Source organism: Callionymus lyra, chromosome 15, assembly GCF_982586985.1.
Source record: "Callionymus lyra chromosome 15, fCalLyr1.hap1.1, whole genome shotgun sequence".
In the NCBI taxonomy this organism is placed as follows: Eukaryota; Metazoa; Chordata; class Actinopteri; order Syngnathiformes; family Callionymidae; genus Callionymus; species Callionymus lyra.
The window spans coordinates 24,944,750-24,968,670 of record NC_141832.1 but is presented as its reverse complement, the minus strand read 5'-3'; the positions used below and the strand labels follow the sequence as shown (position 1 = coordinate 24,968,670).

General features: G+C 41.2%; 3 protein-coding genes across 6 annotated transcripts; 2 read left to right on the top strand and 1 right to left on the bottom strand.

Annotated features, from left to right (window-relative positions):
• Positions 1-1,109: 1,109 nt before the first annotated feature.
• Positions 1,110-10,573, top strand: LOC148065535 (transmembrane protein 11, mitochondrial). 3 transcript variants are annotated; one of them, XM_087808348.1, is made up of 9 exons: positions 1,198-1,257; positions 1,576-1,577; positions 6,381-6,541; positions 6,612-6,724; positions 6,796-7,006; positions 7,117-7,209; positions 7,271-7,423; positions 7,691-7,909; positions 10,307-10,573. In XM_087808348.1, exons 1-8 carry the CDS (start codon positions 1,207-1,209, stop codon positions 7,894-7,896), a joined length of 990 nt encoding a protein of 329 aa, XP_087664474.1. In that variant the 5' UTR covers positions 1,198-1,206; the 3' UTR covers positions 7,897-7,909; positions 10,307-10,573. The 3 variants fall into 3 exon arrangements, with proteins under 3 accessions (XP_087664473.1, XP_087664474.1, XP_087664472.1); XM_087808346.1 differs by lacking the exons at positions 1,198-1,257; positions 1,576-1,577 and adding an exon at positions 5,722-5,876; XM_087808347.1 differs by lacking the exons at positions 1,576-1,577; positions 6,381-6,541; positions 6,612-6,724; ... (3 more) ...; positions 7,691-7,909; positions 10,307-10,573 and adding an exon at positions 3,494-4,617 and having other exon boundaries at positions 1,110-1,253.
• Positions 8,107-19,799, bottom strand: cramp1 (cramped chromatin regulator 1). 2 transcript variants are annotated; one of them, XM_087808344.1, is made up of 20 exons: positions 19,703-19,799; positions 17,615-17,982; positions 16,309-16,511; positions 15,638-15,791; positions 15,382-15,465; positions 15,148-15,196; positions 14,934-15,019; positions 14,497-14,620; positions 14,076-14,157; positions 13,137-13,991; positions 12,889-13,066; positions 12,551-12,723; positions 12,403-12,477; positions 12,247-12,328; positions 11,535-11,645; positions 11,267-11,421; positions 10,866-11,055; positions 10,627-10,797; positions 10,293-10,438; positions 8,107-9,409 (listed from the first exon to the last, which is right to left on the bottom strand). In XM_087808344.1, exons 2-20 carry the CDS (start codon positions 17,979-17,981, stop codon positions 9,296-9,298), a joined length of 3,399 nt encoding a protein of 1,132 aa, XP_087664470.1. In that variant the 5' UTR covers position 17,982; positions 19,703-19,799; the 3' UTR covers positions 8,107-9,295. The 2 variants fall into 2 exon arrangements, with proteins under 2 accessions (XP_087664470.1, XP_087664469.1); XM_087808343.1 differs by lacking the exon at positions 19,703-19,799 and adding an exon at positions 18,362-18,582.
• A 582-nt stretch (positions 19,800-20,381) lies between these two features.
• Positions 20,382-23,888, top strand: jpt2 (Jupiter microtubule associated homolog 2). Its single transcript, XM_087809864.1, has 5 exons — positions 20,382-20,548; positions 21,287-21,438; positions 21,680-21,831; positions 22,430-22,466; positions 22,965-23,888. Exons 1-5 carry the CDS (start codon positions 20,493-20,495, stop codon positions 23,204-23,206), a joined length of 639 nt encoding a protein of 212 aa, XP_087665990.1. The 5' UTR covers positions 20,382-20,492; the 3' UTR covers positions 23,207-23,888.
• Positions 23,889-23,921: the final 33 nt, after the last annotated feature.

Genomic DNA, 23,921 nt, shown 5'->3' with positions numbered 1-23,921 from the left:
CTATTAACAGAATAAAATAAAATAGAATAAAAAAATAAAAACACACAAGAAGAAAAACACAATACGGATTAACATCAGGATATTTAAAGTAAAGAGTTAAATATCCTGACACCAGTTGGGATGAAGGACCTTCTATAACGCTCCGTCCTACACTGGGGAGCCTGAGCCTGCCACTGAAGGAGCTGGCCAGCTCCTCCACGGTCAGGTGCAGTGGGTGAAGAGTGTTGTCCCTGATGGAGGAAAGTCTGGAAAGTGTCCTCCTCTCTCCCACCTCCTCCACCGAGTCTAGCGAGCGGCCCAGGACAGAGCCGGCCCTCGTGACCAGCCTGTTCAGTCTCTTCCTGTCCCGGTCCGTGCTGCCTGCTCCCCAGCAGACCACAGCGTAGTGGATAGCAGAGGCTACCACGGAGTCATAAAAGGTCCTTAAAAGTGGTCTGCACACTCCGAAGGACCTCAGTCTCCCCAGGAGGTGGAGGCGACTTTGGCCCTTCTTATACACGTTGATATGTGTGGACCAGTTCAGTTTATTGTTGAGGTGAACACCCAGGTATTTGAAGCTGTCCACCAGCTCAATGTCCGAGCCCTGGATGCTCACCGGTTGATGTGGTGGGGACTTTTCCTGAAGTCAATCACCACAAGAACAAGATTTAATGCAAATGATTAAATATAGTTGAGATCTTTGTTTTTCTTTCCCCCAGGTGCTTTCACATACTACAACGTGTTTTGCATTATGGTTGTTGGCTCTCCCATTTATGTTGACTAGAAACATGACGATTTCCAGAGTTATCGTGGGGGGTTGGAATTTGTTTTCCTATGACCTTGGTTGTTTCATTTGCAGCTTCGGGTTACAGACCACAGACATGGTGCCTGCATACAAAAACTAAATATGGGAGCATGTTTCCCACCAATAATGGGTTAGCAATTTAATGAACATATAAAATGCCCTTATTATGTAATTCAATACATTCTTGTGCTAGCATGAAATACAATAATTCGGATTAGAAAAAGTTTATTTAACACCCTCCACTGACCTTTCTGACTTCAATGTGATATTTAAAAAAACGGCAGGTACGTTCTTATTGGTGCATTGTGGTTGTTGGCGTTTATATTGCGTGTAGTCTGCTAATTTGCTTCCTGTCGACACTACAGTACCCACAAGGCGTTGCGCCAGCTGTCGTCAGCTGCAATCACGGTTGCATCTCCAACATGGCGTCGCTGGGAAGGAGGCGCGGTGTCCCAGTAAGCAGGGAGAGGTCAGTTGCACCAAATATTGACCAATAAACCAACAAGTTAAATTGTATTGAACATCCGTGTCAGTTTCTGGCCGTACTCAAACTTGACCAACGTAATGTTTTACAATACAATGGGATGTTTTGATCTGACTCGTTAGCTAACATTAGCTTGCTATGCTAGTTAGCGTTAGCAAGGAAACATTTAATGTGATGTTTTGTATTTCGCACCCTACACCTCTCGATACTATACAGGCCGTTTGTATTTTAGGACATGGGTCAGCGTTTAACGTGTCGTGACCTTAACGTGTTTCCATAACTTGGTAGCTTCGTGTTTACGCGGTAGCAGTCCAAAAGTCAGTTGTAACTTCACTGTCCAATCGTTGAACTTTCTGTGGTGTTGCAGAAACGTGTCAAACACATACTTCACCGATTCACTTTTTTTTGTTCTCAGGTTAATTTGAATCTTCTCTTAGAAGCTGTCACTACTTTTATGTCTATGTCAGTACGATAAGCCTTGCTGTTATCTTGAAACATCTCCAGGCCTCTTGTGTTGACATCTCTCCACTAAGGCTACTTGCAAATCCGATCAACATTTTAAATTCGTTACCACAATAGATCGCAACTTAGTTTTTTATTATTAAAAATGTCCCTTTTAGATAATATTACGAGGTGAAATGTATGTTTTTGTGACCTCTAATATTAAAATGGTCTAAGAATCAATTTTTCATGACATTTCCCCCAAACGTTGGACCTTTATGAGGTTAATGTTAAAACTAGCAACATCTTCTAATCGCAATACAGTGACTAGAACATTATATAATTGTTAAAGGATATATATGCGTGTCTTGTGAGCAACATACCAATGTAGCAAAAACTCGAATGGTAGTGAAAGTTATATGTTTAAATTAAGTGCATCATGAAGCCAGGTCTTGTTTAAGCTAAAACCATTTTACTTGCAAATATATGCAGCTAAAATGAATATGAATGATGCATCCCAGTAACAGCCACTTTAAAGCTTTCACAGAGCACACTGTTGTTGTCAGGCTGTTTTGTTTTGTTTTTTTTCTCTTAGTCAGCACGGCTGGACAATAAAACCTCGAGTTTACTTCCCGACCAAAATGTTTCCTGGTGTAAGCCTAGGTTTTCTCTTTCACAAAGTAAATATATTTTCAGACAATTTGTATCTAAATTAGCCAGTCTAGCAACGTCAGTTATACATGGTGTATACTTCTGTATCATTGAATTTTTTGTGCCAGTGAACTAGCAAGTACAACACCAGAATAGTTTTAGATTGGAGACAAACTTTTGTTCTATAGTTTAAGCTGACTATCCAGAATAAAAGTATTTAAATATTAACATTACGTAAACATTCGGGTTGGCACAATACCAGAATTTATGTGGTGAATGCTAGTACAGTATTTCGATACCATGGTTAAAAAAACTGTAAAAAATTCTGAGCAGCCTTCAAGTATAAAAACAAACGGAAAACATTTGTCTTATAAATGTGTAACTAAATAAGAAAGCATTTAACTTTTATAAATTCAAGCAGTGCTGATGAGCAGCCTTCAAGTATAAAAAAAGTTCTCTGCCTTTCAAATATTGGATCAGTATCATCCAACTAATACTGTAAAGCAGGGGTCTCCAGAAAAGGGCCAGGGTGGTGCAAGTTTTTGTTCCAACAAATCAAGATCACCCCCTTTAACCCAACCAGGAATCTTCAGAGTGTAATCGGTTGATTGTCAGTCTGGTGTTGCTTGTTTAAGCTGAAACCTCATTGGTTAAACTGTACATGCTTGATCGGTTGGAACAAAAACCTGCACCAGCCCCGGTCCTTCGAGGACCGGTTTGGAGAGCCCTACTGTAAAGGAAAAATAAAATTTGATTCAAATAATATGACCACATAACTGTATGATCACATTGTGATAACATTATCTGTAGTGAAGTGGCTCTCTAGTCAAATAATAGAACGTTTGTTCATTTTAGGTTAAACCTGACATAAGTTATAGCGAACTGAAATTCATTCACCTTGAACTCTTTAAACAAGTCAGGATGACCTTCAGGTGTTTGTTGTTTTAAATGTTTCCTCCTTCCTCAATGTTTGTATAATATAAATGAGAAATAAGTAACATGTTGTGGCCTCAAACCGACATGTGATAATTAATGACTTAATAACTATCTCTCTTTTAAAGCAAATTTGACTCCCATGGTCAATTGTTTGAACAGGATCTGACATGTATGTTTTGTCTTCTCCTTTGTGTCAGAGGTGTGATGGCGGCGACAGACTGCTACATCGTCCATGAGATCTACAATGGAGAGAATTCACAGGACCAGTTTGAGTATGAGCTGGAGCAGGCGCTAGAGGCACAGTACAAATACATCGTCATCGAACCGACGCGCATCGGGGATGAGACAGCCCGGTGGATCGCTGTCGGCAACTGCCTGCACAAGACGGCTGTATTGTCGGGCACAGCCTGTCTCCTAACGCCGCTTTCACTGCCTCCAGAGTACTCGCGCTATGTGGCGTTGCCGGCTGGCGCCCTCAGCGTGGCTTGTGCTGCTCTCTATGGAATTTCATGGCAATTTGACCCCTGCTGCAAGTATCAGGTGGAGTATGACAGCCAAAAACTCTCACGGCTGCCCCTGCATACACTCACCTCTTCCACACCGGTGGTGCTGGTGCGCAGGGATGACATCCACAGAAAGAGACTCCATAATACGATAGCACTGGCTGCCCTGGCCTACTGCGCCAAGAAGATCTACGAACTCTATGCCGTATGAGTGCAATCTGAAGAGGGTGTGAGAACCACAGAAAATAAAGGAAAAAACAAACGGCATCATGCCCAGCAGTGCAGCTGTGCTGATGTGGCGCCTGCCTCTATTTTGAACTTTGATCAGAGGGATATAGTTAAAACTAGACGGAATTGTTTTTTGCATCATGTTTCCTTTACTTCTATGTGACAATGATGTCACACGTGTCTCTGTAGTAACTCTGCGCATCCTCCGTCGCGCACTCCTCTTGCATCCTCCTTTTCATGTTGAAAGGTTCATAAGCGGTGTGAGCGACGGACATGTTTGACTACCAGCTCTTTCCTTCGTACTTTAACTGTACCCCATTCTTGCTGATCAGTATCAACACCCTTTCATTAAACTTTAGGATATTTGAAACTTAATTTTTCTGTATTTTATTTGACCTTTTTCTTTGATTGGAATTGACACCATGTTCGGAAAAGTGCAGAGATTTAGTTTTGTTGAAATGTAAAAGGACGTGTCAACGATATGACTTATCTTCTCACGTCACATGAGCTCTTCGACTTCACCCAATCTATTAAATACATTGCACTACTACAACAGTAATTAAATGGCTGATATGTTTGGTCTCCCAAGACGCCACTTTGTTGGTTTTTATTTTGAATTCCTCATAGCACCCATTTTTCAAGAAGTGAAATGTTTTATTTTCCATGAATATGTGGATATCTTTCTGCTCTCTAACGGATAAGGTGCCACAGTAGAACTACGCATCCAATTTATTTCTGGCACTGAATTTCAATCCAACCTAATCTCTATTGTGGTGTTGAAGGATCAAAATGGTATGATGTTTGTGATGACAAACGTGTCTTACCTTGTATATTATTATCCCATTAAAGATAAACACTGTAAACGTTGAGTGAAACTCAAAGGGCAACGAATGTGAAAACACAACTTTCCTGACTTACATGTTGACTCTTCCTCTCCAGGATGAACGCACCTAAAAAGACCTCCAGAAAAAAATATATTCATAAAACTACAACACTTGATAATGTGTGTATGTAAGTGTTCTATAGTAGTATAATATTAAAGCCTTTTCGTTTAATTAATAGAAATCAATAACTAAGGAACTCAAGTAAAAATAATGCTTGACTAAAATTTTCGAATACCGGAATTCGGGGGACGATATCTATTTTATTTTTTCTCTTACAATCCGAATAAATTTAAATCTTGTATTTTAAACAACATGATTGATTCCAGTTTGATTCATATTTGGTAGGACAAACTTTAGGCGCCCCCGACACATAACGTCCGGTCATCCACTGCTCCCGCCCACTAGAGAGGTGTGTATACAAGGCGGCCATCTTGGTACAGTGCCACTCGCGCCTACAGTGCATTATGTCTATAGAGGAATTGTAGGTCAAGCGTTTGTTTCTTGAACCTCAGGCCAAGTAGATAGACATTATATATATTTATATTATTTTTTGAATTTGATGAATTCGATAGATACGGACCAAACCGTTTGAAAATATGTCCAGAATTCGGCGAATATTTGTATTTTAAGATCGAAACGTACCTCTTTCCCTGTAGTTGTGAATGCGTCGCTGCCTCTGATGACCCTGTACCAAGATGGCGGCGCTTTATACACATCCGTCTGCAGTCGATGCGGTGTCTATGTATATATGTCTATGACGTCCGGTTACAATTTTCTTTCTCTTATTTTGAAACCGGTAGTGTCGTTTTATTTTGTTTTACCGTCGTGCCCAGTGTAAACGCGCACTCAAAACCTGCTGCTGCTTTAATCCTAGTCGTGTTCGTTGCCCTGGCCAGCTGGACCCAAGCGTATAACGAAGAAAAATGAATCCTGTGCTCACCACTTAACTTTACTCACCACTTAAGGTAAGTAACTCTGACTCAAAGTTACTAGTTTATACAACATGACGGAGTCGAGTGAGTGACAGCAGCGGTTAGCATTAGCTGTCTGCAGTGAACGAGGACGTTTTTGTCCTAAACCTGTGACAGGTGTTGCTATTTTGATCAGCGTTTAACTGTTTATTATTTTTTAAATCACAGACGTTTATATTTAACATTTAAGGAATATTTAATTTGAAGTTATATTCCAACGGGTACTTGCTAGTATCCTTGATTTGAAAAAGATGGTAATTTAATTTACTTCATTGTCATAAAATATAATGCTTTCAAAGTCTTTGTGTTATTTAAATTAGCTAAGTTTATTAACGAAATACAATGATTTGCATATTTAAATATTTTACGTTATGAATGATAATCTGTCCTTATATTATGTTGATTGAATGAATATAGACGCCTAAAACAAAAATGAAAGCACATTTTTTACACTTGGTTTATTTGGTCTTTTTATGTATTTCAATGCTGTTTCCACAGTTTGTTGATGGAGCGTGTTCCAGGAGGAGGAATGCTGCCACTGATCTTAGCAAGTGTTGCTGTACTTTTATTGTTCCGGAAGCTTGTGAGGCACAGAAACAAAAAAGATCTGAAGGGATCTGTGGTGGTCATCACTGGTGCCAGCTCTGGACTGGGTAAAGGTCCGTTTTCCTGTTAATGTCATTACTAGGTTGATCTGGGGTTTTTTAATGGTAAGTTTTTATGTTGCAGAGTGCGCACGAGTCTTCCACGCTGCAGGGGCCAGACTCGTACTATGTGGCAGAGACTCCTGTCGTCTGCAGAAAGTCGTCCAAGATCTGCCTTGTGCTGACGTCCAGCAGCAGGTAGACCTTCTGACTCGGTTCTTTTTATTTGTGAGGTAACGGGACGTGCTGTAGTTCTTAATGTCTTCCAGACTTACGCTCCTCGCATCGTGACCTTTGACCTGACGGACACTTCTCTGGTGGATAAAGCTGCGGAGGAGATTCTCAAGTGTTATGGACACGTTGACATTCTCATCAACAATGCTGGCATCAGTTACCGTGGCAACATACTAGAGACGCACCTATCGGTTCAGCGGGAGGTGATGGAGACAAATTATTTCGGGCCAGTTGCTTTGACTCAAGGTGAGCCAGGAATTCATGCTGGACTGCCTCAAGACCCTTCCTGTTTATTCTAATGATGCACAATAAATGATTGCCAGTATTGTTGCTCAATTGAAATGCGACCCTCCCAGCTCTCCTGCCCTCCATGGTTCGACGGCGCAGTGGTCACATCGTAGTCATCAGCAGCGTCCAGGGGAAGATATCCATTCCTTTCAGATCTGCATGTGAGTAAAAGTGTGCTGCGCCATACTGGAGCAAACTCTGATCCGTTTACTCCGTCATCAGACTCGGCATCCAAACACGCCACCCAGGCGTACTTTGACTGCTTGAGGGCAGAGGTCGAGCAGTTTGGGATTCCAGTGACTGTGATAAGCCCGGGATATGTTCGAACTAATTTATCCATCAATGCAGTCACAGGAGACGGCTCCAAGCACGGAGGTGAGAACAAGATAAACGGCAATAATTTTCTAAACTGACACCTCAATAGGTTATTTTCCATTGTAACGGTAAACATACTTTGTCTGGCACATTATTTTACAGTCTGTGTGTAAAAAAAAAAAAAAAAAAAGTTTCTATGAAAACTCAGACAATAGATCTCACAGTTTGGCAGTTTCACAAGAGAAACATGCTCATTAAAAGACGGTCATTCCACAAATTAAGGAATTCTATGTCTTGGATGAATTCTATAAAATGTATTTCTGCCAGTTCTGGACGAGACCACAGCGAAAGGGCGAGATCCCAACTCTGTGGCGAAGGCCGTCCTGCAGGCAGTTGGTCGAGGGAGCAAAGATGTGGTGCTGGCGGGTCCACTGGTGGCTCTGGCCGTCTACCTCCGCACACTGTGGCCGGCTCTCTTCTTCAGACTGATGGTGTCACGCGCTCGCAAAGAGCAGAAACCCAAAACTGAATGATCCACATCTGCGGGTGAGAAACTGACTTTTTGTTGCTTCACAATATTTGATATGATCTGGGAAGATTGTGGTTTGCACTGGTAAAGATATTCATTCATGTTTTCAAGACACGTTCATTTTTGCTTTCATATTGAGGGACCTTCAATAATAAGGATATTTCTTTAGTTATACTATGTCTTCCAGACAATTAAAAACCCACACGGACAGATATTGATTTTCTAATAATGATCTTTATACACACAGTAAAAAAAAGTTCATTTTTTGGAGATCTTAAGTTAATTCCATTCGGCTTAAAACTTTTAACAATAAATAGTCCCATCAACTATTTACACTATGTTACAAAACAAGCATTGACACTGGAATTTGTACAAACAGAATTCAACAGGAATAAAGTAAAACGATTGATCCCAGCAGAAATATAATCCCGCAGGCGGAATCTCTTGAAATGTCTCTCACAGATGTGACGGTGTTGAGTCAGGAGACATCTGTGATCACCTTATTCTACTGTTATTTAATTAAAGTAATTACATGTCCGCAGTCATGGCTATCATAACAACAATAACGTTTGTTTCAAAAAAACTGAAAGAAAACTGATGAGCATGTCTGTGCAGTAAAAATGCAGCATTCAACTGAGTGAGTCTGGAACCTGTTGCTGACCTTCTGTTATACCAAAGTTGAATCTTTCTAAAGTCCCTTCTAACATCCTCCTGGAACGTCAGAGTGAAAAGTTCAGACTTAACGAAGTTCAATATTGAATAACAGATCAGTCGCTCATGTAGCTTGAATTAGTTTTGATTACTCTAAAATAACTTTTAAAAGTATGTTGCCAACTTGGAGAATTCACAATAGTAAAAAGGTGAAATTTTAAAAATGTGATGGAGTGTAACGGGATTTACATATCAGTGGAATCTTTTTAGGTTTAAAATGATTTTTTAAAAACATGGTAAAACAAATGACCATAAATTAAAGGGAGACATGTTCTTGCTGAGAAAAGTGACAATATTTTCTTTTAAAAAGTGCAACAAAAAGAGAAAGCCAGTTTCACTTTGCTTATAAAATGACCAAACTTCAATAAAGTCCCGCATCAGAGTTCAAACCATTCTGACATCTTGTTGAGGTAAACAAAAAGCTGCCAAATGCCGAAGACTTTACCGACTTCTGCAGCGAGTGTGAACCTGTGCAGAGTTGTGACTTGTGACTGCATTGTTTGGCAGATTCAGAGTAGAACACACCGGGTGTGTATGGCAGAGAAGCGTCCTGTACATGAGGTTGTGTTGTCGCTGTTAAAGGGTTTTTAGTTTCAACTGAACACTGTAGCTCCAGACCGGTGGGGTCATTATTCTAGTCATTATTGCACTTAGACACACAGGGGCAAGGCTGGTGTGGAGGTCTGGCTTCTTCAGGGAGGAGAGACGGATGACTCGGTGACGGCGAGCTGCTGAGCAAGGTCGTTGAAGCGAGCGATGTAGTCCACGCTGCTCTCGCTCATCATGCACGCCAGCTGAGAGTCCACCTGGAGGACGAGACCACAGAGTACAACATGAGAGCCATATGGTCTTTAAAATCCACTCCTTGAAGCCAAAGCTAGATTTGATCTGTACCAAGAAGGGACGGGGCGTGATACATTTGGTCTTAACTTAGATATACTATTGATATCTCAATATTTTATCGCAAATGTTCAGTCAAAGCCAAATATAGCATGTGACAGAAGTCATATTGAACAGTTCCATTTTCACCAAAAAAAGCTAAATAAATGAATAAACTTTCCTCAAGTGGTTAATAAAAATAGGATACATTTTAAAATTAAAGCTCTGTAAAAGGTGCACATTTAAATACAAATGTATCTTAAATAATAAGCCAATAAAATAAAGTGGGACCATCTTTTTCTGTAAAAAACAAACATTTTCACCAGTTTGACAACTATGAATGGCTTGTTAGGATCCAATTACAGATAGTCTTCTCCTTTCTAAAAAAAAATATAAAAAAACTAAAGAAAATACCACAAACCCTAGAAAGGGATGCATTTATATAAAAAGAAAGAACAAACTAAAGTGCCTCGTTAATATTGATATATTGCATACCAAGAGTTACACTGGAAACTTTAATGTGTACATCCCATATCTCTGTCTGAAGGTACCTCAGGTTATCTTGACAAACAATTTAAAGAAATCAGGGGGTGAGTGACTGAAATATCACTATACAATCACTTTTATGACTTAGTTTAAATGATTAGACAGTTATTTGTGAGTACTGCAGCTCAGTCTTCACTGTCTAGTGTTGGTACTTCTAATAAATTGGTTTTATTAGTAATGGTAAACCTCTTCTGACTAAAGCAAGCAGAACGATGAATTAGAATCTCCTTCTCATGTCTATTAAGAATAATGGAAAAGTCTTACTTCTGCCACATCAGGAAGGCCACGGGACTGGAAGGAATCATGGGAGTTGCAGTCCAGTAAGCTGGGACCAAACAAGGCAGTGCCACTGGAGGGACCGGAGGGGGTCAAGGGGGTCCGTCTGCTCTTATCAGGCGTAACCATACTGGCTGTGGAGACGCACAAGAGACAGTTGGGTGGAGGAGCCAAATTTCAAACTCTTTTAAGAACAGTTTTATCTCCAACATATGATCAAAACAAAGTGTCAAAACAAATGTTTACATGTTAATAAAGATTTGAAGCCATGATGCGTTTCCTGCACATTGATTGAGTTTGATTTGGAATTTAAAACTCTTACAGAGGAGACATCCTAGGGTGGAGTCCGACGAGTCACTGGGGTACCACTGGGGGTCGTGGCTGGGCGAGGGGATCCAACCTCTGGATGGACTCACAGAAGGAGACGAGGTCAACAGTTTAGCATCTCCGGTGCTATTGCTGAGTTTTGCTGGAGAGAGCGCCGACTCCTCGCCTGTATGTGGAACATCGGACACTTAGTTGATCTGCTACGAATCAGTTTCCGAAAAGACGTGGACTCACCATAGTGGGCCGAGTTTATTGCCAGCTCAATGATGGAGTCGCTGATGTGTGTTTGAGGCTCTCCAGGCACCAGAGCTTCTTCGGGGGGGCCGGGCAGGGAGATGTCCAAGAGTGACGCGACACTTGGGGGCGACAGAAGGGAGTCTGCTCCTCCAGAAGCCCCTGGTAGGGCCGGGTGAGACAGGCCGTTCTGTGGAGACGCACAGGAGACACGATGAGACAAATTTAGCAAAACATTTCCCATCTTCAACGAGCTACACATTAGTCAAAAGCAGACATTAAATCATATAAAAACAATTTTCATTAAAATGTAAACAATTGAGGTCGAATAACCAGAGTTTTTGTTTCCTCAGTACGTCGAGATACTGATGGTTTGGTGACATGTATATGCGTGAACTCACCTCTGTGCCGGTGTGCTCTAGAAGTTGTGGATCCAAGTCGTCTTTAACGGGTGGTTCACTTGGGATTAAAGGGTTTTCACCAGAGGACGTCTCCGTGTCTCGACAGGGACTTTTGGGAATAATTCCTGCTGATTTTGCTGCCAGGTCGATGGCACCTGCAGGAAGAAGTTTGTGATTAAAACCAATAGCAACAACAGGTACATTTCTATAGAATACTAGAAGATAAAAGTCAAGTGGAATCATGTCCACTAACAGTAATGTAACGTACTGGAGAGCTGGCTGCTCACTGCAGATGTTAATGCAGCAGAAGTACTTTTGGCCTGAGTGGGTCTTGTGGAAGGAGCCAGTTGCGTCTGGATTGGTCGAAAAGATCCAGTTCCTGTTGAAAGAAATGTACAGACTAGGACACACGTTTCATGTTGACTAGGGGTGTGAGAAAATATCAACACTTTATTTTTATTTTTTTTTACAATTTTAATTCTTATTTTCTTTGGCTTTAAAAAACATAAAATATAGAATATAAAAATCCATTCCATTTTAGAGTTATAGGTAAAAATGTATGTCTTTACGATGGTCGCACATGGATTCTGTAATGCCCCTCTTTTTTGTTTAATATTTTCAAATATATACGAGCAGTGTGGATGTCTTTGGATATACATTTATGCCTGTGACTCAGATTAAACACGGATTACTCTACTTAGTTGACATGTGGTTTAAATATCCCTTTAAGGAACACAGAAATCTTGCGAGATCCCGTCGATGACTGATAGTCGACTCCAGCAGCTTTTAAGGATGAAATATTTTGGTTTGAAAATAATAACAGAAGTTATAACTTGTGTCTTGATAAGTTACGCCAATACACACCCCTAATGTTGACTTGTAGATGAATAATAACTGGATAATTAATCAATCCTGCCATCCAAATTAGTCATGTGATATACTTTTCTTCTCTCATCTTGTACCTGTAGCGTTTGTCGTACCTGTGGCAGAAGAATTGGACAGGATGGAGAAGGAGCAGACGTGCTGAGACGTGTCACCAGTCGTCCGCGGCAGCAAAGTTCTCTGTCGGCCAAAGAATATTTTTCACGACTCCACATTTTCTCTACTGTTGTCGGGTTCATTTAGGAGAAACTCACCTGAACCACCAGTGGCTTGCGCAGTTGTCTGTTGCGAGGTTTTCTCTGCCTTGAGAGGAAAAGGTCAGAGTGCATCTGAGGAAGACGGAGCGAGTCAGCACAAAATTCAGACACGAGACACGTCATATCACGGGGAAGATGAACTCACGCTGATGGAGTCCAGCTGCTGCCTCAAGGCAAGCTCCGCCTCCTTGTTGGGGGAGAACATTCGGTTGTGTCGTGAGCTGTTGGGGGGGAGTGTTGTGGGTATAGCAAACACGCCACTCTCCGGGTCGCTGCCCACCGTGGAGCCCATTAAAGACCGAGGGAGGTTCCGTCCGCCTGAGAAGACGAGGAGTTGTGACGGTTTAAATGCTGGTCCAATATCAAACTTTGTGGATGGAATCATCCAATAAAGATTTTATCAGTTAGATCTCATAGCTTTTCTCTGACAAAATAGTTCTGTATTGTATTGTTCTTTTATAAACATGTTGAGTGGATCGATACCTGCGCCCCCGACATTCGACAAGTGCGCCCTCGCCCCTCTGGTGCTCGGCTGCTGTCGACTGTAGCCCGGGCTGCGTACTCCTGGTACAGAAGCTTTTCCTGGAGGAGTGAGAGATTGGTTCTGCTCGTCGTGCTGGTTTTTGAGAGGATTTGCGGCAGTTGAGCACAACTCAAGAGCCTGTGAAAGGACAAAAAGCATGAACTGACTGTACATCAGGAAAACATTGAGATAACCAGAGTATTCCTACCACTGGTTTCGGGTTGACTTCAGAATTGACCAGCCTGAGCAGACAACGCAAAACCCGTTGGCTGGGGTTCGGTTTTAAAATGGCAGTGGTGTGTTCCTGGCCATGGTCCGGATGTGCCAGGGTCTGCCAATCGTACTCCAGCTGCAACTTTCCGGGCTTCCCAAACATCAGGTAGAGCTCAGCCAGCGTGACGTTCTCAGCATCGCGAGCGCTCCAGCCTTCCTCTCGGATCTGCTCAATCGTTCGTTCTTTAGCACCAGACCCAAGTCCCTCATCTGGAGTGGCAATGGAAAGCTTGACCGGAGGAGATGGCGTGGCCTCGGGAGAGGAGGTGCCAAGGTTTTGCTCCTCTTTGCTGAACTCTGACAAGCTTTCTGTGCTCATACATTGATTATCTGTTGTTTTGGTCACGGATGATCCACATGCAATGTCTTCACCTACAGGTGTCTTGTTTCCCTCACCAACAGTGTCCTCTCTGTGCACCACTGGCAAACATGAAGCATGTGAGATACCAGAGAGTGGAGTCTTCTCTTCTGTCTTCGCTGAATGTTCTGGTGAGGGCTCAGACACGCTCACTGACAATGTGGAAGTTCCTTTTCCAGGTTTAGCACGACCTGCCGTTGGAATTCCCAGGATCTGGACGTTTGGCAGGTCCTTGGTGTTTGGCCGGTTCTTTCCGCTCTCCTGCCAATGGACCGTGCAGGAGGCCTTGGAGTGGACCACCCGCGCCACGCCGGGCAGAGTGGTTAAAGCACAGCTCTCGGCTGGAAAGAGGAAGAGTTCCTCCAGTATGGATTTGGTGGGAGAGTTGGAAGAAGCCCCCTCCAGAACCTTACGCTCCATCAGACTCTTCAGCTACAAAGGTCAGGGTCAAGGTCAATCAGGATGGTGAGCCTCACTTTTACATCATAATCTGACTAAAACTGGGTATAAGGATACAATTCGCTGGTCGTGGTACGTCCACTTCTGCTTCAGGTATTCGATGAGACAGGACACTTTCCTGTGGAGCTCCACCACCATCCTGGAATTACATGTCAATGACACATGTTGAAATGGGAGAAGAACTGCAGAAGAAGAACTTTTCGGCAGCATACGGAAAAGATCCTCCCTACACAGACTTAACTAAAAAATGTGTGAGAACAACATCTTGGCCACTGCACAGTTGTGCTAAAATTACTTCACACAGTGCTATTCCTGGACTAATAATCTTTCTTTTACATAACAACTGAATTATTCTTCACGGCTCAATCATAAGACTTTGAGGTAAATCACCTCCTGATCCACACCGGTACATATTTAAATGAAATTCAGACAAAAAAATGATCCATTAAATGCAACATTTGTGCCCGACTGGTATCACCTTAGTCGAGGGTTGTGGGCAAGACTCTGGACTCGAGTCCACGACTGGTTGCTTCGTGGCTGCAGCTCTACAGCTACCTTGAGAGGAAGACGCACCGGCTTCTGGTCCTCTTCGTCACTTACACCTGTAGAGATGCAGCTAAATTAACTCACCAACAAGGTTATTATATTTGAATAGTGAGATGGTTCGGAACTTGAGAATTTAGTGGGTGAATTGTAACCCAGAACTTTTACAAAACAGACAGCATTCTATCATTTTATTACTAGGTCACTACATTTCAGCCATCCATATTCTGAGTAACCACGGAAACACAACTAGCCCACACGTTGCTATTGTTGTAATCAAGACACCGCCCCCAATATCTCTGACATCCCTCTCACATATTTCTTTTAGACCTGTTCCCCAACATTTGAACGTTTCTGTGTTTGGGGTCTTACCATCTGGATCACAAATTTTCTTCAGTGCTCGACACATTGGTGCTTTGATCCGCAGGTTTCTGCCTTTCGAGCGCACAGTGGTGGCTCTGCAGGGAGAACAACATTATGCAACGTTTTGCCGTAGAACACTATTAACCGTGTGTACAAGGGGTCATCTTTGTTAAAATTTAACCTTGAGGTGCATCATAGTCACATGACTCAAATATGGACTTACCCTTGTTGGATCAGCTCATTCAGCTTTGCCACATTCTTGTCGTCCATTACTGTAGGATACAACACATGCTGATAAATTTACATGTGTCCTGCAGTTTCCCCAGGAGCTGCTGTCCCCTCCTGACCTCGATCTGGCAGCGTTAATCACATCCCACATCACCAGGGCGGGACAGCAGCAAAACACAAATACCTCCAGGAGGTGATGCACGTAAACAAGGCTTTCGCTTCTACTCACATCCTCCAACTTTCTTGCGTAGTTCGGCATAGCAGATGAGTCCATAGAGTTCTTGAGAGGACTTCTTTAGCACTCTAGAGTAAACTAAGGAGAGCAAACATAAGTTGTGTTGAAGGTGAAAATCATAAGACAGCCCACAGCAGCAGCAGCTAAATGTGACATATGAATATAGAAAACACTTAAAGTTAAATTAAAGAAACAGCAAACTCAAAAATAAGCAACTCTCATAAAGTGGTGATTTGATGGTGAAAAATACCATTGGCAAAGTCAATGTGCTTGGAGATCTTGTGCCAGGTGCGGTAGTAGAAGTGGCGGACCTGCTCCTTGTTCTTCACCATGTTGGCTGGCTTCCCTCTCTTCTTGTACTTCATAGCGATGTTATTATGGATGGCCTCAAAGTCTTTCCCATGCTAGAGATGAAAAAATAGCAAATGTATCCGATTGTTGGACAATAGCCTTGCATTCAAACACAGTTCATTCAAACAATTTCATGTTTTCTTTCATCTGTTAGAATGCTTATTAGAAGTCCATATTCTTAAAGGGCAACTAATATGTTGATTTGAGCCCCTTTTTAAATCATAGTGGGCTCCACTTTGCCAAGATTTCAGATGGGGGAGAACTTTACAAAGTAATAACTTCAAATCCTCAAGATGAGGGACTTACTGCATTTTGGAGAAAAAGACTTGCGATTAAATCAGGATAGTTTCGACACCATTTCTTCCTTGAAAAGGTAGACCACGCTTTACCATTTTAAGTAAATATTAAATAAACAAGCCCATATTAGCCCTTCCATTTCAAGTCCTATGTGGGGCCTGAGGAGACTGATTTAAACCAACTAAAACATTTAGGGGGATTATTATTAGAGGTTGATTGTAACATACCACTACAGTCCATGTTCCTATATCTGAACTGATCTCAAAAACATACCTCATACAGCCCCTCAAAAAAACTGTTTTTGTCTTCAGCGCTCCATGACTCCCACTGCCGACGAGCCCTCTTCTGGTTACCAGCTTGCTCTTCCTTATCAGAAGGACCCTGGCCTTTTGGGGCCTTAGAAACTCCCCCCAAGGTGTTGGCCAAGGGCCCTGATTGACCCACTGACCCCTGAGAGGAGGACCCATTTTCTGATGCTGCAACAAAAACAAAGAGAAACAAAAATATGAATGCAGGAAAGAACAACATGTTTTTCTATGGTGGACCGTTTATGTAAAGTCCCCAGAATTCAACTGGCAACCCTCCCTCACTGGGCTCAATTTGGCAGCAAGAAAGAAAAATAGTAGTCCATATGGCTGGAGTCAAAACATGTCCAAACCTACCTAGCGTTTGGTTTGGTCAGCCAAATGGATCCAAGTGCACAAATCCAAAAGGAAACAAAGACACTGATCTAAGATGGACGCTTTCACAAGCCAGTCCTGAGTTAGTAACTAGACATCCCTAAATAACCATAATCCAAAAAAAGATGTTTATTTGCCAATGCAAAATCTGTGGGAGGCAGGACAGCAGCACTCATACAGTATCAGATTAAAACTTAGATTAAATTGAGCTTGTCATATATATTGATGCATCTCTTAATATTTTTGAAACTATCAGTGCAGAATGACTGCCTTGGTGCTTGGTTCTGTTTTTTCTATTGCCTATTTCTGTTATCTTGTTACATTATTTTACTCTGTACTGCCTCCACAAAAAAAAAAGTGTATTTAGTATTCATAACAGTGGCAATAAATATTTCAGATTCAGATTCTGAACATTCTAGAGTGAACCGGTACACTAAAGTTTAAATTAGATGTGGCTTTAAATTGTTCATCTTATTTAACACATGCATGTCAACATTGAGCCACATATATATTAAACATGTATATTGTCCCAATCTTCCAGAAGAACCAGAACTAAACACTCTCTACACCTTCAATTGATAAAGAAAGTTATAATAAGGACAGACATTGTTTGTGTTTTTACAGAATATAGAGAATGTACAAGAGAGAATAGTATTTATAATGAATGCATTTAAAAGGGTTTAACAAGAAAGCTTATTAGAATGATTCAGGTTTGGTTTCACATGATATACATTATTGCTGATGATATTTTCCTCACTTTCTATCCCACTTTGAGTTTCAGACATTTCACTGAAATAGGACACAAGAAACCAGTTCTCCTGACATTTTGCGGTGTTTAATGTCATAATTACTAAATATAGTCTAAACTAAGTGACCCCAGCTAACCCCACACACAGTACCTCTGGATTTTGTCCCTCCGTGTCCATTGATGGTGGAGCCTATGGAATCCTTCCGGATCCTCTTGCTTGGAGGTCGAACACTTGATCGCAGAAAATGATGCTGGTCGTGACAAGGAGGGGTTGGTTCCGTAGAGGACTGGGGCTGTTGGTTCGAACCGGGTTCGGTTCGGTCGAGCAGAGAGACTGGATTTGAACCGGGACTTAGACCCGAGACTGATGGATTAAGAATTTCCACTCCGTCGTCTCCCTTTGTACTGCGCTCCTCGCTCGCTGGATCTCCGCTCTCCTCTTCGTCGCAACCTTCGGCTTTCCTGGCCGGATTTCTTCCCCCATCGACATCGATCCCCTCCTTGGATCCCGATGTCATGCTGCCAAAACACATCCAGCGAAAATTGAAAGACTGAGAGCGAAACGTTGATTAGAAATAACTTCTAAAGACGACGTTCACTGTCTCTCAACATGGCCGCCGCTGTTTGTTTCAAATCCCCTCTCTAGTCCCGACAAACAACAGCAAAAATATCCATTTAAAACCACCAAATAAATCACCCAAAACACCATAAACTGTGCAGAAACTAACCCACATGCTAAACGAGTGGTTCGTTTTCCAGTGAGTAAACGTCCGAGGCTGAATTTCAACTAAATTTAAATGCGAGCGCTTTTCCGTTTAGCGCCCTGCAGAAACGACAACCAACAGTCCTCGGCACATTCGACCTCTGATTAAAGTGTTAAATTCGAACGAAATTTTACCCATTTTCGTGATCTTCGGTTGTCGACAGCGTCTTCTTTCTCTTCACCATGGATCCGACCGGTTAAATAAGCAATAAAGGATCAATTTGGGCATAATAAAAGCTCCAACAGTCTCCGGCTCTCTTGCCCTCTTCTTGCTCCAGCCTCGACTGAACTCAACTGTGCGCAGCTCAACTGTTCACTATCAGTAACATTAGTCAGTGAAAATTTATAAAAATTAATGTAACTTTGAAAATGTACTCAAGAAAACACTCTTGAAAGATCAGCCGAGGAACTGTGATGGTTTGCCAGCATTTCTGCCTGTAAATGTCATGTTTTACTAAAGTGTTCACTGCTGAACTCGACGTCACAGAGCCATACAGAAATAAATAACTCAATTAATCATACAGATAAATCCTTACGTTTACCCTAAACATCAGCGTTTAAACTAGTTTGCAATAACCCCCCCTAACATTCAGAAAAACGTTTAAACTAATGTCAGTTCCATGTTCAATGGAGACACCAGTGTTTTAAGTGTGTGAGTTGCAAACTAGTAAACAAACGCATTAATGAAACAAAGACAACACATTGCAGATTTTTCAACAAAGTTTCCTTAAATATTTCATCCATGTATTTGCACAGTTTATGCTGCACATGCTTTCTTGTCTTGACAACAAGACAAAAGAAGACCGATTAAACAGTAAAATAATTAAGTTATCCCCAAACTCCAAACAACATCATTCAAGTTAAAAACATATTGATAACTGGTATTAAAATGTAAACGTTGAACTATAAGTGAACTCTAGTGAATCTCGAGGAAAACGACAAACTTTATAACACAATATCAATTCACGTTCAAGTACACTTTCTGTGAAATTGAAATTACTCAATGTCACAACTCTTGAATTGTCAATGGGAATTCGGTTATAAAACTAGTATTTATTGCCAGACACTGCATGTGTGAGCTACAAACACAATTCCCTTTTAAAACCACAAATGTTGTACAATATTTACAAATGAAAAAAGTATTGGTACGTTTGTATCACCTTCTTCTACGTTTAGTTAATTTTTTTTCTTAAAACAGTCCTCAAGATGTATTTTAAGTTAAGTCAATTTAACAGCGGACGGACGATCTTTCTTACAATGTCATTTAATGAACTAACTATTTCGTATTTTAGGGGTTCCATCATAAACGACATGTAAACAACCACGTCCATTCATTTGGCGCTTGCTAGCGTAGCTATTTTCCAGCTAACGAAAATCGAACGAGTCGTTGTTGAATAAAACTGCCAATAAGCAACGCATAGAAAAAGCACAATATTCACTTGCGTCTACATTGCCATGTCGATACTAAATGTTCACCTTAAGTGAAGGTTTTCCGTCGTTATTTTCAGTCCAAACGCCAGTTAGCATCGCTAGCATACAGCCGCCTTCCAACTTTTCTGCGATGACAGTTCCTATGGCTCGAGTTTTGCACGCGTTAGGGCACGCCCACCTTGACACGAAAACAAAGCGCCTGAGTGGTCAGAACTATAGAGGGGCGTGAACCAAGCGATTAACTGACAGATTGCTCCTCCAATGAATTACAAGCAAAACACACCCAACGACCAATCGGGACATTCTTCCTGGTTTTCGTTTTAATTTGTGTAAAACGCCCCAAAGACGGTAAAATGACACCAATCATCGGGCGACTATGTGGGATAAAAGATGACATTAATCAACAATCGAAAAGCATCTATAGTTCAATTCAGTTAGGTTATTATGTTTTTATTTAATTTTCATATTTAATGACTTACTATTGAGTTTGACTAACTTATAAAACGAGTTATCCATATTTTCTATTAATTCACTTATGTGAACGTATGCACTTCACTGACCTTAAAACAGGCATGGCTGTGGTTTTAAAAAATGTTTTAAAAACTGAGAAATTCAGAATATGTTATGTGAACGGATCGTCATTGAAAAACACACGCTATATGTTAAAAACGCACCGGTTCTCCTAGCGGGATGTGAAGTGTAGAAATCGAGCGCACCTCCAGTCACAAGGGAGGACCGGAATTCTTGACTACGGAGTTGAACTGGGCGGAACTCGCCACTCGTCCAGTTGGCAAAGTCGTGTTCGTCGACGCAAGGGCTCCAAAACAAAACCGCGATGACTTCGACGAACATGTTTCAGGGATTGGATTCTGGCTCAAAACCGAGCTCCAGGTGACGACTTCGTAATAGCTTGTGTAGGTTTGGTAGCAACGTAAAAGTGCGCAGTTGCGTGTAATTTAGTCACCGTGACACAGCTGTCATTTAAATGCCACTGTAACCACCATATCACGTTTACTAACGTGATTTGTCTGATTTTAATTCATTTAAAGTCGCATATTGTGCTTCGAGGAGGATCTGGTTGTCAACTGTAGCTCGCACCGTTAGCATGGAAGCTAACCGGTCAGGCGTTGTCTGTGACGGAAGCGTGAATCCACCACAGTGTGTCTGTGTCACTGTTAACAACATCCGCCGAGCCACGTTGTTGCGGTGGATCGGAACCCGACCTCGTTTAAAGTTCAAAGTCTGGGCAGAGTCTGTTGTTGCCGGTCATAAACTTCACACGAGTTGTGTCGTGCGCGTGGCGCCTTCACTGCGTGTGTTATTTGTAACAACCCCTTTTGGAATCTTGTGTTCAACCTCCGGGTTATTTTCATTCACCGATCCTTGCATCATGAGACATGAACACGTATGAAGACACTTGTGTGTTTGACAATTCTTACGGTGGTAGTGCACATTTTCTTTAAATTAGTTATAAATATGTTTTGTGCTTTTTTTCTTCTTTTTTTTATGTACAAGACAGGTTTAAATTGGTACCCACATACTATAGTCGAATATTTGATTAAGTAAATGGTATTATAATGTACTATATAGTTATTGTGACCATCAAAACAATTTCGTATGTTTTGGCAGGGTGCTGCGGCCTCCTGGAGGTGGAGCCAGTCATGTCTTCGGTGGCTATGAAGATGACTCTGCATCAGCAAGAAGGCCTAATAAAATGGCTTCTAAAGTTTTTGCTTCACCCGAGGAGCCTCAGAACATGCCCAGACGCTCCAATCCTCCAGGTGAGACCCGCACATCAGATGCGTTCAGTTAAATCGATCAGTGTTTTACTAAGTTTTAATTATTGCTGTAGTATTGTATTGATATTGGCCTCTAAACACTTTCAAATGGTCTGATTTTAATTTAATTATTGTAATATTTTACTTTTTTATTAAATGATTATTATTTATTTGAGAAAAAAGTTACTCGAGTGAATGTTAAATCCCTTGTTGCAGATATTATTATTTAGATTATGTTCCATAGGTGGAAAGACAAGTGGAATATTTGGGGAACCTGAAATTCCAGCTCAAACACAAAGACTTGTTTCCCCTGGTGGGCCAACCAGCAATATATTTGGGCCTGTAGAAGGTACTTCTGCCCAAAGCCCAAACCGAAGCCACCCTAATAAACCAAAGGTACACATTTGTCTTTCTTATCCCTTTAAAGGATGTACCGCTCTGATCCTGGTATCTGATATCTGTCTCATCCAGCATCTCAAAGTGTTTGTTTATTTCATTTTGGTATTTCTGTGTTCACCTAAAGAGCCTCTCACTTTCAGGGATGTTTCCGCCAATCATTTACAATTTAACTGCGTGGTCTTTGTTCTCAAGATGCTGGTAAACATTTAGTCGCAGATTTAATTCGACCCTTTAGAAAATAAAACTATTTATTTGAATGAATGCCAACTTTGTATTTCAGTATGTAGTCATTTTTGCTTTTTATTCAAAGTATTCCCAGTGTTTGCTCACAGTAGAGCAAGAAAGTATATATAAATATTTTAACAGTGGGATCGGTTGGGTATCAAACTCATTAATCCCAGGTATCAGGAGCGTAAAAGCCGGATCAGTGCATCCCAAACTGCCTTACTCTGTTCAAAAGAACATGGTGTATTTAAAAAAAAAAGATTTTGTCCATGCAAGTCCTGGAGACTTCAATCTAGACATTCATCATTTACTTTAATATAATTTAACATGATTGCTGCATCATTTAACCCTTCATGTTAATTTTTTCCAGGATAATCTTACAGTTGTTGCTGATCCTAAATCCCCAGGTAAGCTTCTCAAAACAAATGTTCCTTATTTGTTAAATGCCATTTTGTTTTCAAATATTAAGATATTGGTTAGGCAGTTCAAATTATTGTGTACTTTGTGACCATCTTTGAAAGCGGAGTTTAAGATTAAGGCTAAAATATATTTGTCAAATGGGAACATAAATAATGCAATTCAACAGTTTATTTATAATGGACTATAATGGCACTTAAGAGAGAAGACTTTCACCAGGCTGGCAATCTTCACCAATCTTGTGAATATTTTCTTTTACCCAGTTTGTTGACCTACATGCATTTTACTTGTATAATTTGACACCGCTTTTAGCATTTGAAATGCCTTTTGCAATTATCTTAATAGGACGGCAGGTGGCAGTATTGTTGCCTAATATGCTAATGCACACACACTCATACAAGTATACAAATGGTGTTGCATCAGCACAGGGATGGATTTGTGATGTACCTTAAAAAGCCCTATTTTGATTAAATGTTTGTCTCTGGCAGCCCCTGAAGTCAAGGTGATTCAGCCTGTGCTTCCACCAGAATCTGCACCTCCAGTAGTGGTGGCAGAAGCTAAAAAAGAGCCTGTTCCAGCTTCAGCAGCTCCTCAGCCTGGGTCTACCTCCTCCCCTGCCCCTCCTGATGAAAATCTGAAGAAGCATGAGCCTCACCTGGGACCCAAACCTCGCTCCCACAACAGGGTCCTGAACCCTCCTGGTGGAAAATCAAGTGTTGTGTTTTATTGATCCACTGAGTGCCTTGCTCCGTACAATCTTCTCTTTGCGCTGCTTTTGCCATTCCATCTTTTCTTTGCTTTCTCGTTCATTCGTTCATCGATCACTGCACAGTTCTCGACTTAGTGGTTTGCATTTGTTGCACTTTCAGCCAATCTTGTGTTCAGTGTTCGATACTGTAGAATCTGCATCATTGCAATCAACATCTGTTGCATATCGACCAGAACACAATCATGCCAAACATCCTATCAGATTAAAATGGTTTTCAACTTAAAATACGGTTACATGTTCTGATTTTACAGCCTTAATACTCACAGATGTGTCCATAAAGCTTAACAATACTAGATGTTGACAAGTTAATGATCTGCTGCCAGACAACCAGCTCTGGTCAGCCAACAAAACAATAATGGCTTGTCAAAAGTCCAATGTAATGTTTTCTTCTTGCTTTGACCTGAATTGCCTTTAAAAAAAAAAAACAAGTTTCTTTCTATTGTTGCTTGGGGTAGGCTTCTATGTTTTAAATTAAAACGGCAATGGACAAGTGAACTCTATACAACCCTACGTGCGTCGAGGTGGCCTTCTTGACAATCACCTTCCCTTCCTGACGCACAATCATGGTGCCCCACTGCAGCCGGTTCCTTTTTAAGAAGAAATCAATCCTGTGTATTGCAATAAAAAAAAAAAAGTTTTTCAATCGGTGTTTATTTTGTTCTCTTACAACACTTCA

Excerpts from the sequence above, each read along its gene's own strand:
- LOC148065535 (XM_087808348.1), top strand. The coding sequence starts at position 1,207 with ATGGCGTCGCTGGGAAGGAGGCGCGGTGTCCCAGTAAGCAGGGAGAGG. Across the intron at positions 6,542-6,611 it reads CAGCTCTGGACTGGGTAAAG|AGTGCGCACGAGTCTTCCAC; the intron begins GTCCGTTTTCCT and ends TTTATGTTGCAG. Across the intron at positions 7,424-7,690 it reads AGACGGCTCCAAGCACGGAG|TTCTGGACGAGACCACAGCG; the intron begins GTGAGAACAAGA and ends TATTTCTGCCAG.
- cramp1 (XM_087808343.1), bottom strand. The coding sequence starts at position 18,411 with ATGGTGAAGAGAAAGAAGACGCTGTCGACAACCGAAGATCACGAAAAT. Across the intron at positions 13,067-13,136 it reads AAGTCAACCCGAAACCAGTG|GCTCTTGAGTTGTGCTCAAC; the intron begins GTAGGAATACTC and ends GTCCTTTCACAG. Across the intron at positions 11,646-12,246 it reads GTCCAATTCTTCTGCCACAG|GAACTGGATCTTTTCGACCA; the intron begins GTACGACAAACG and ends TTCTTTCAACAG.
- jpt2 (XM_087809864.1), top strand. The coding sequence starts at position 20,493 with ATGACTTCGACGAACATGTTTCAGGGATTGGATTCTGGCTCAAAACCG. Across the intron at positions 21,439-21,679 it reads CAGACGCTCCAATCCTCCAG|GTGGAAAGACAAGTGGAATA; the intron begins GTGAGACCCGCA and ends TATGTTCCATAG. Across the intron at positions 22,467-22,964 it reads TGCTGATCCTAAATCCCCAG|CCCCTGAAGTCAAGGTGATT; the intron begins GTAAGCTTCTCA and ends TGTCTCTGGCAG.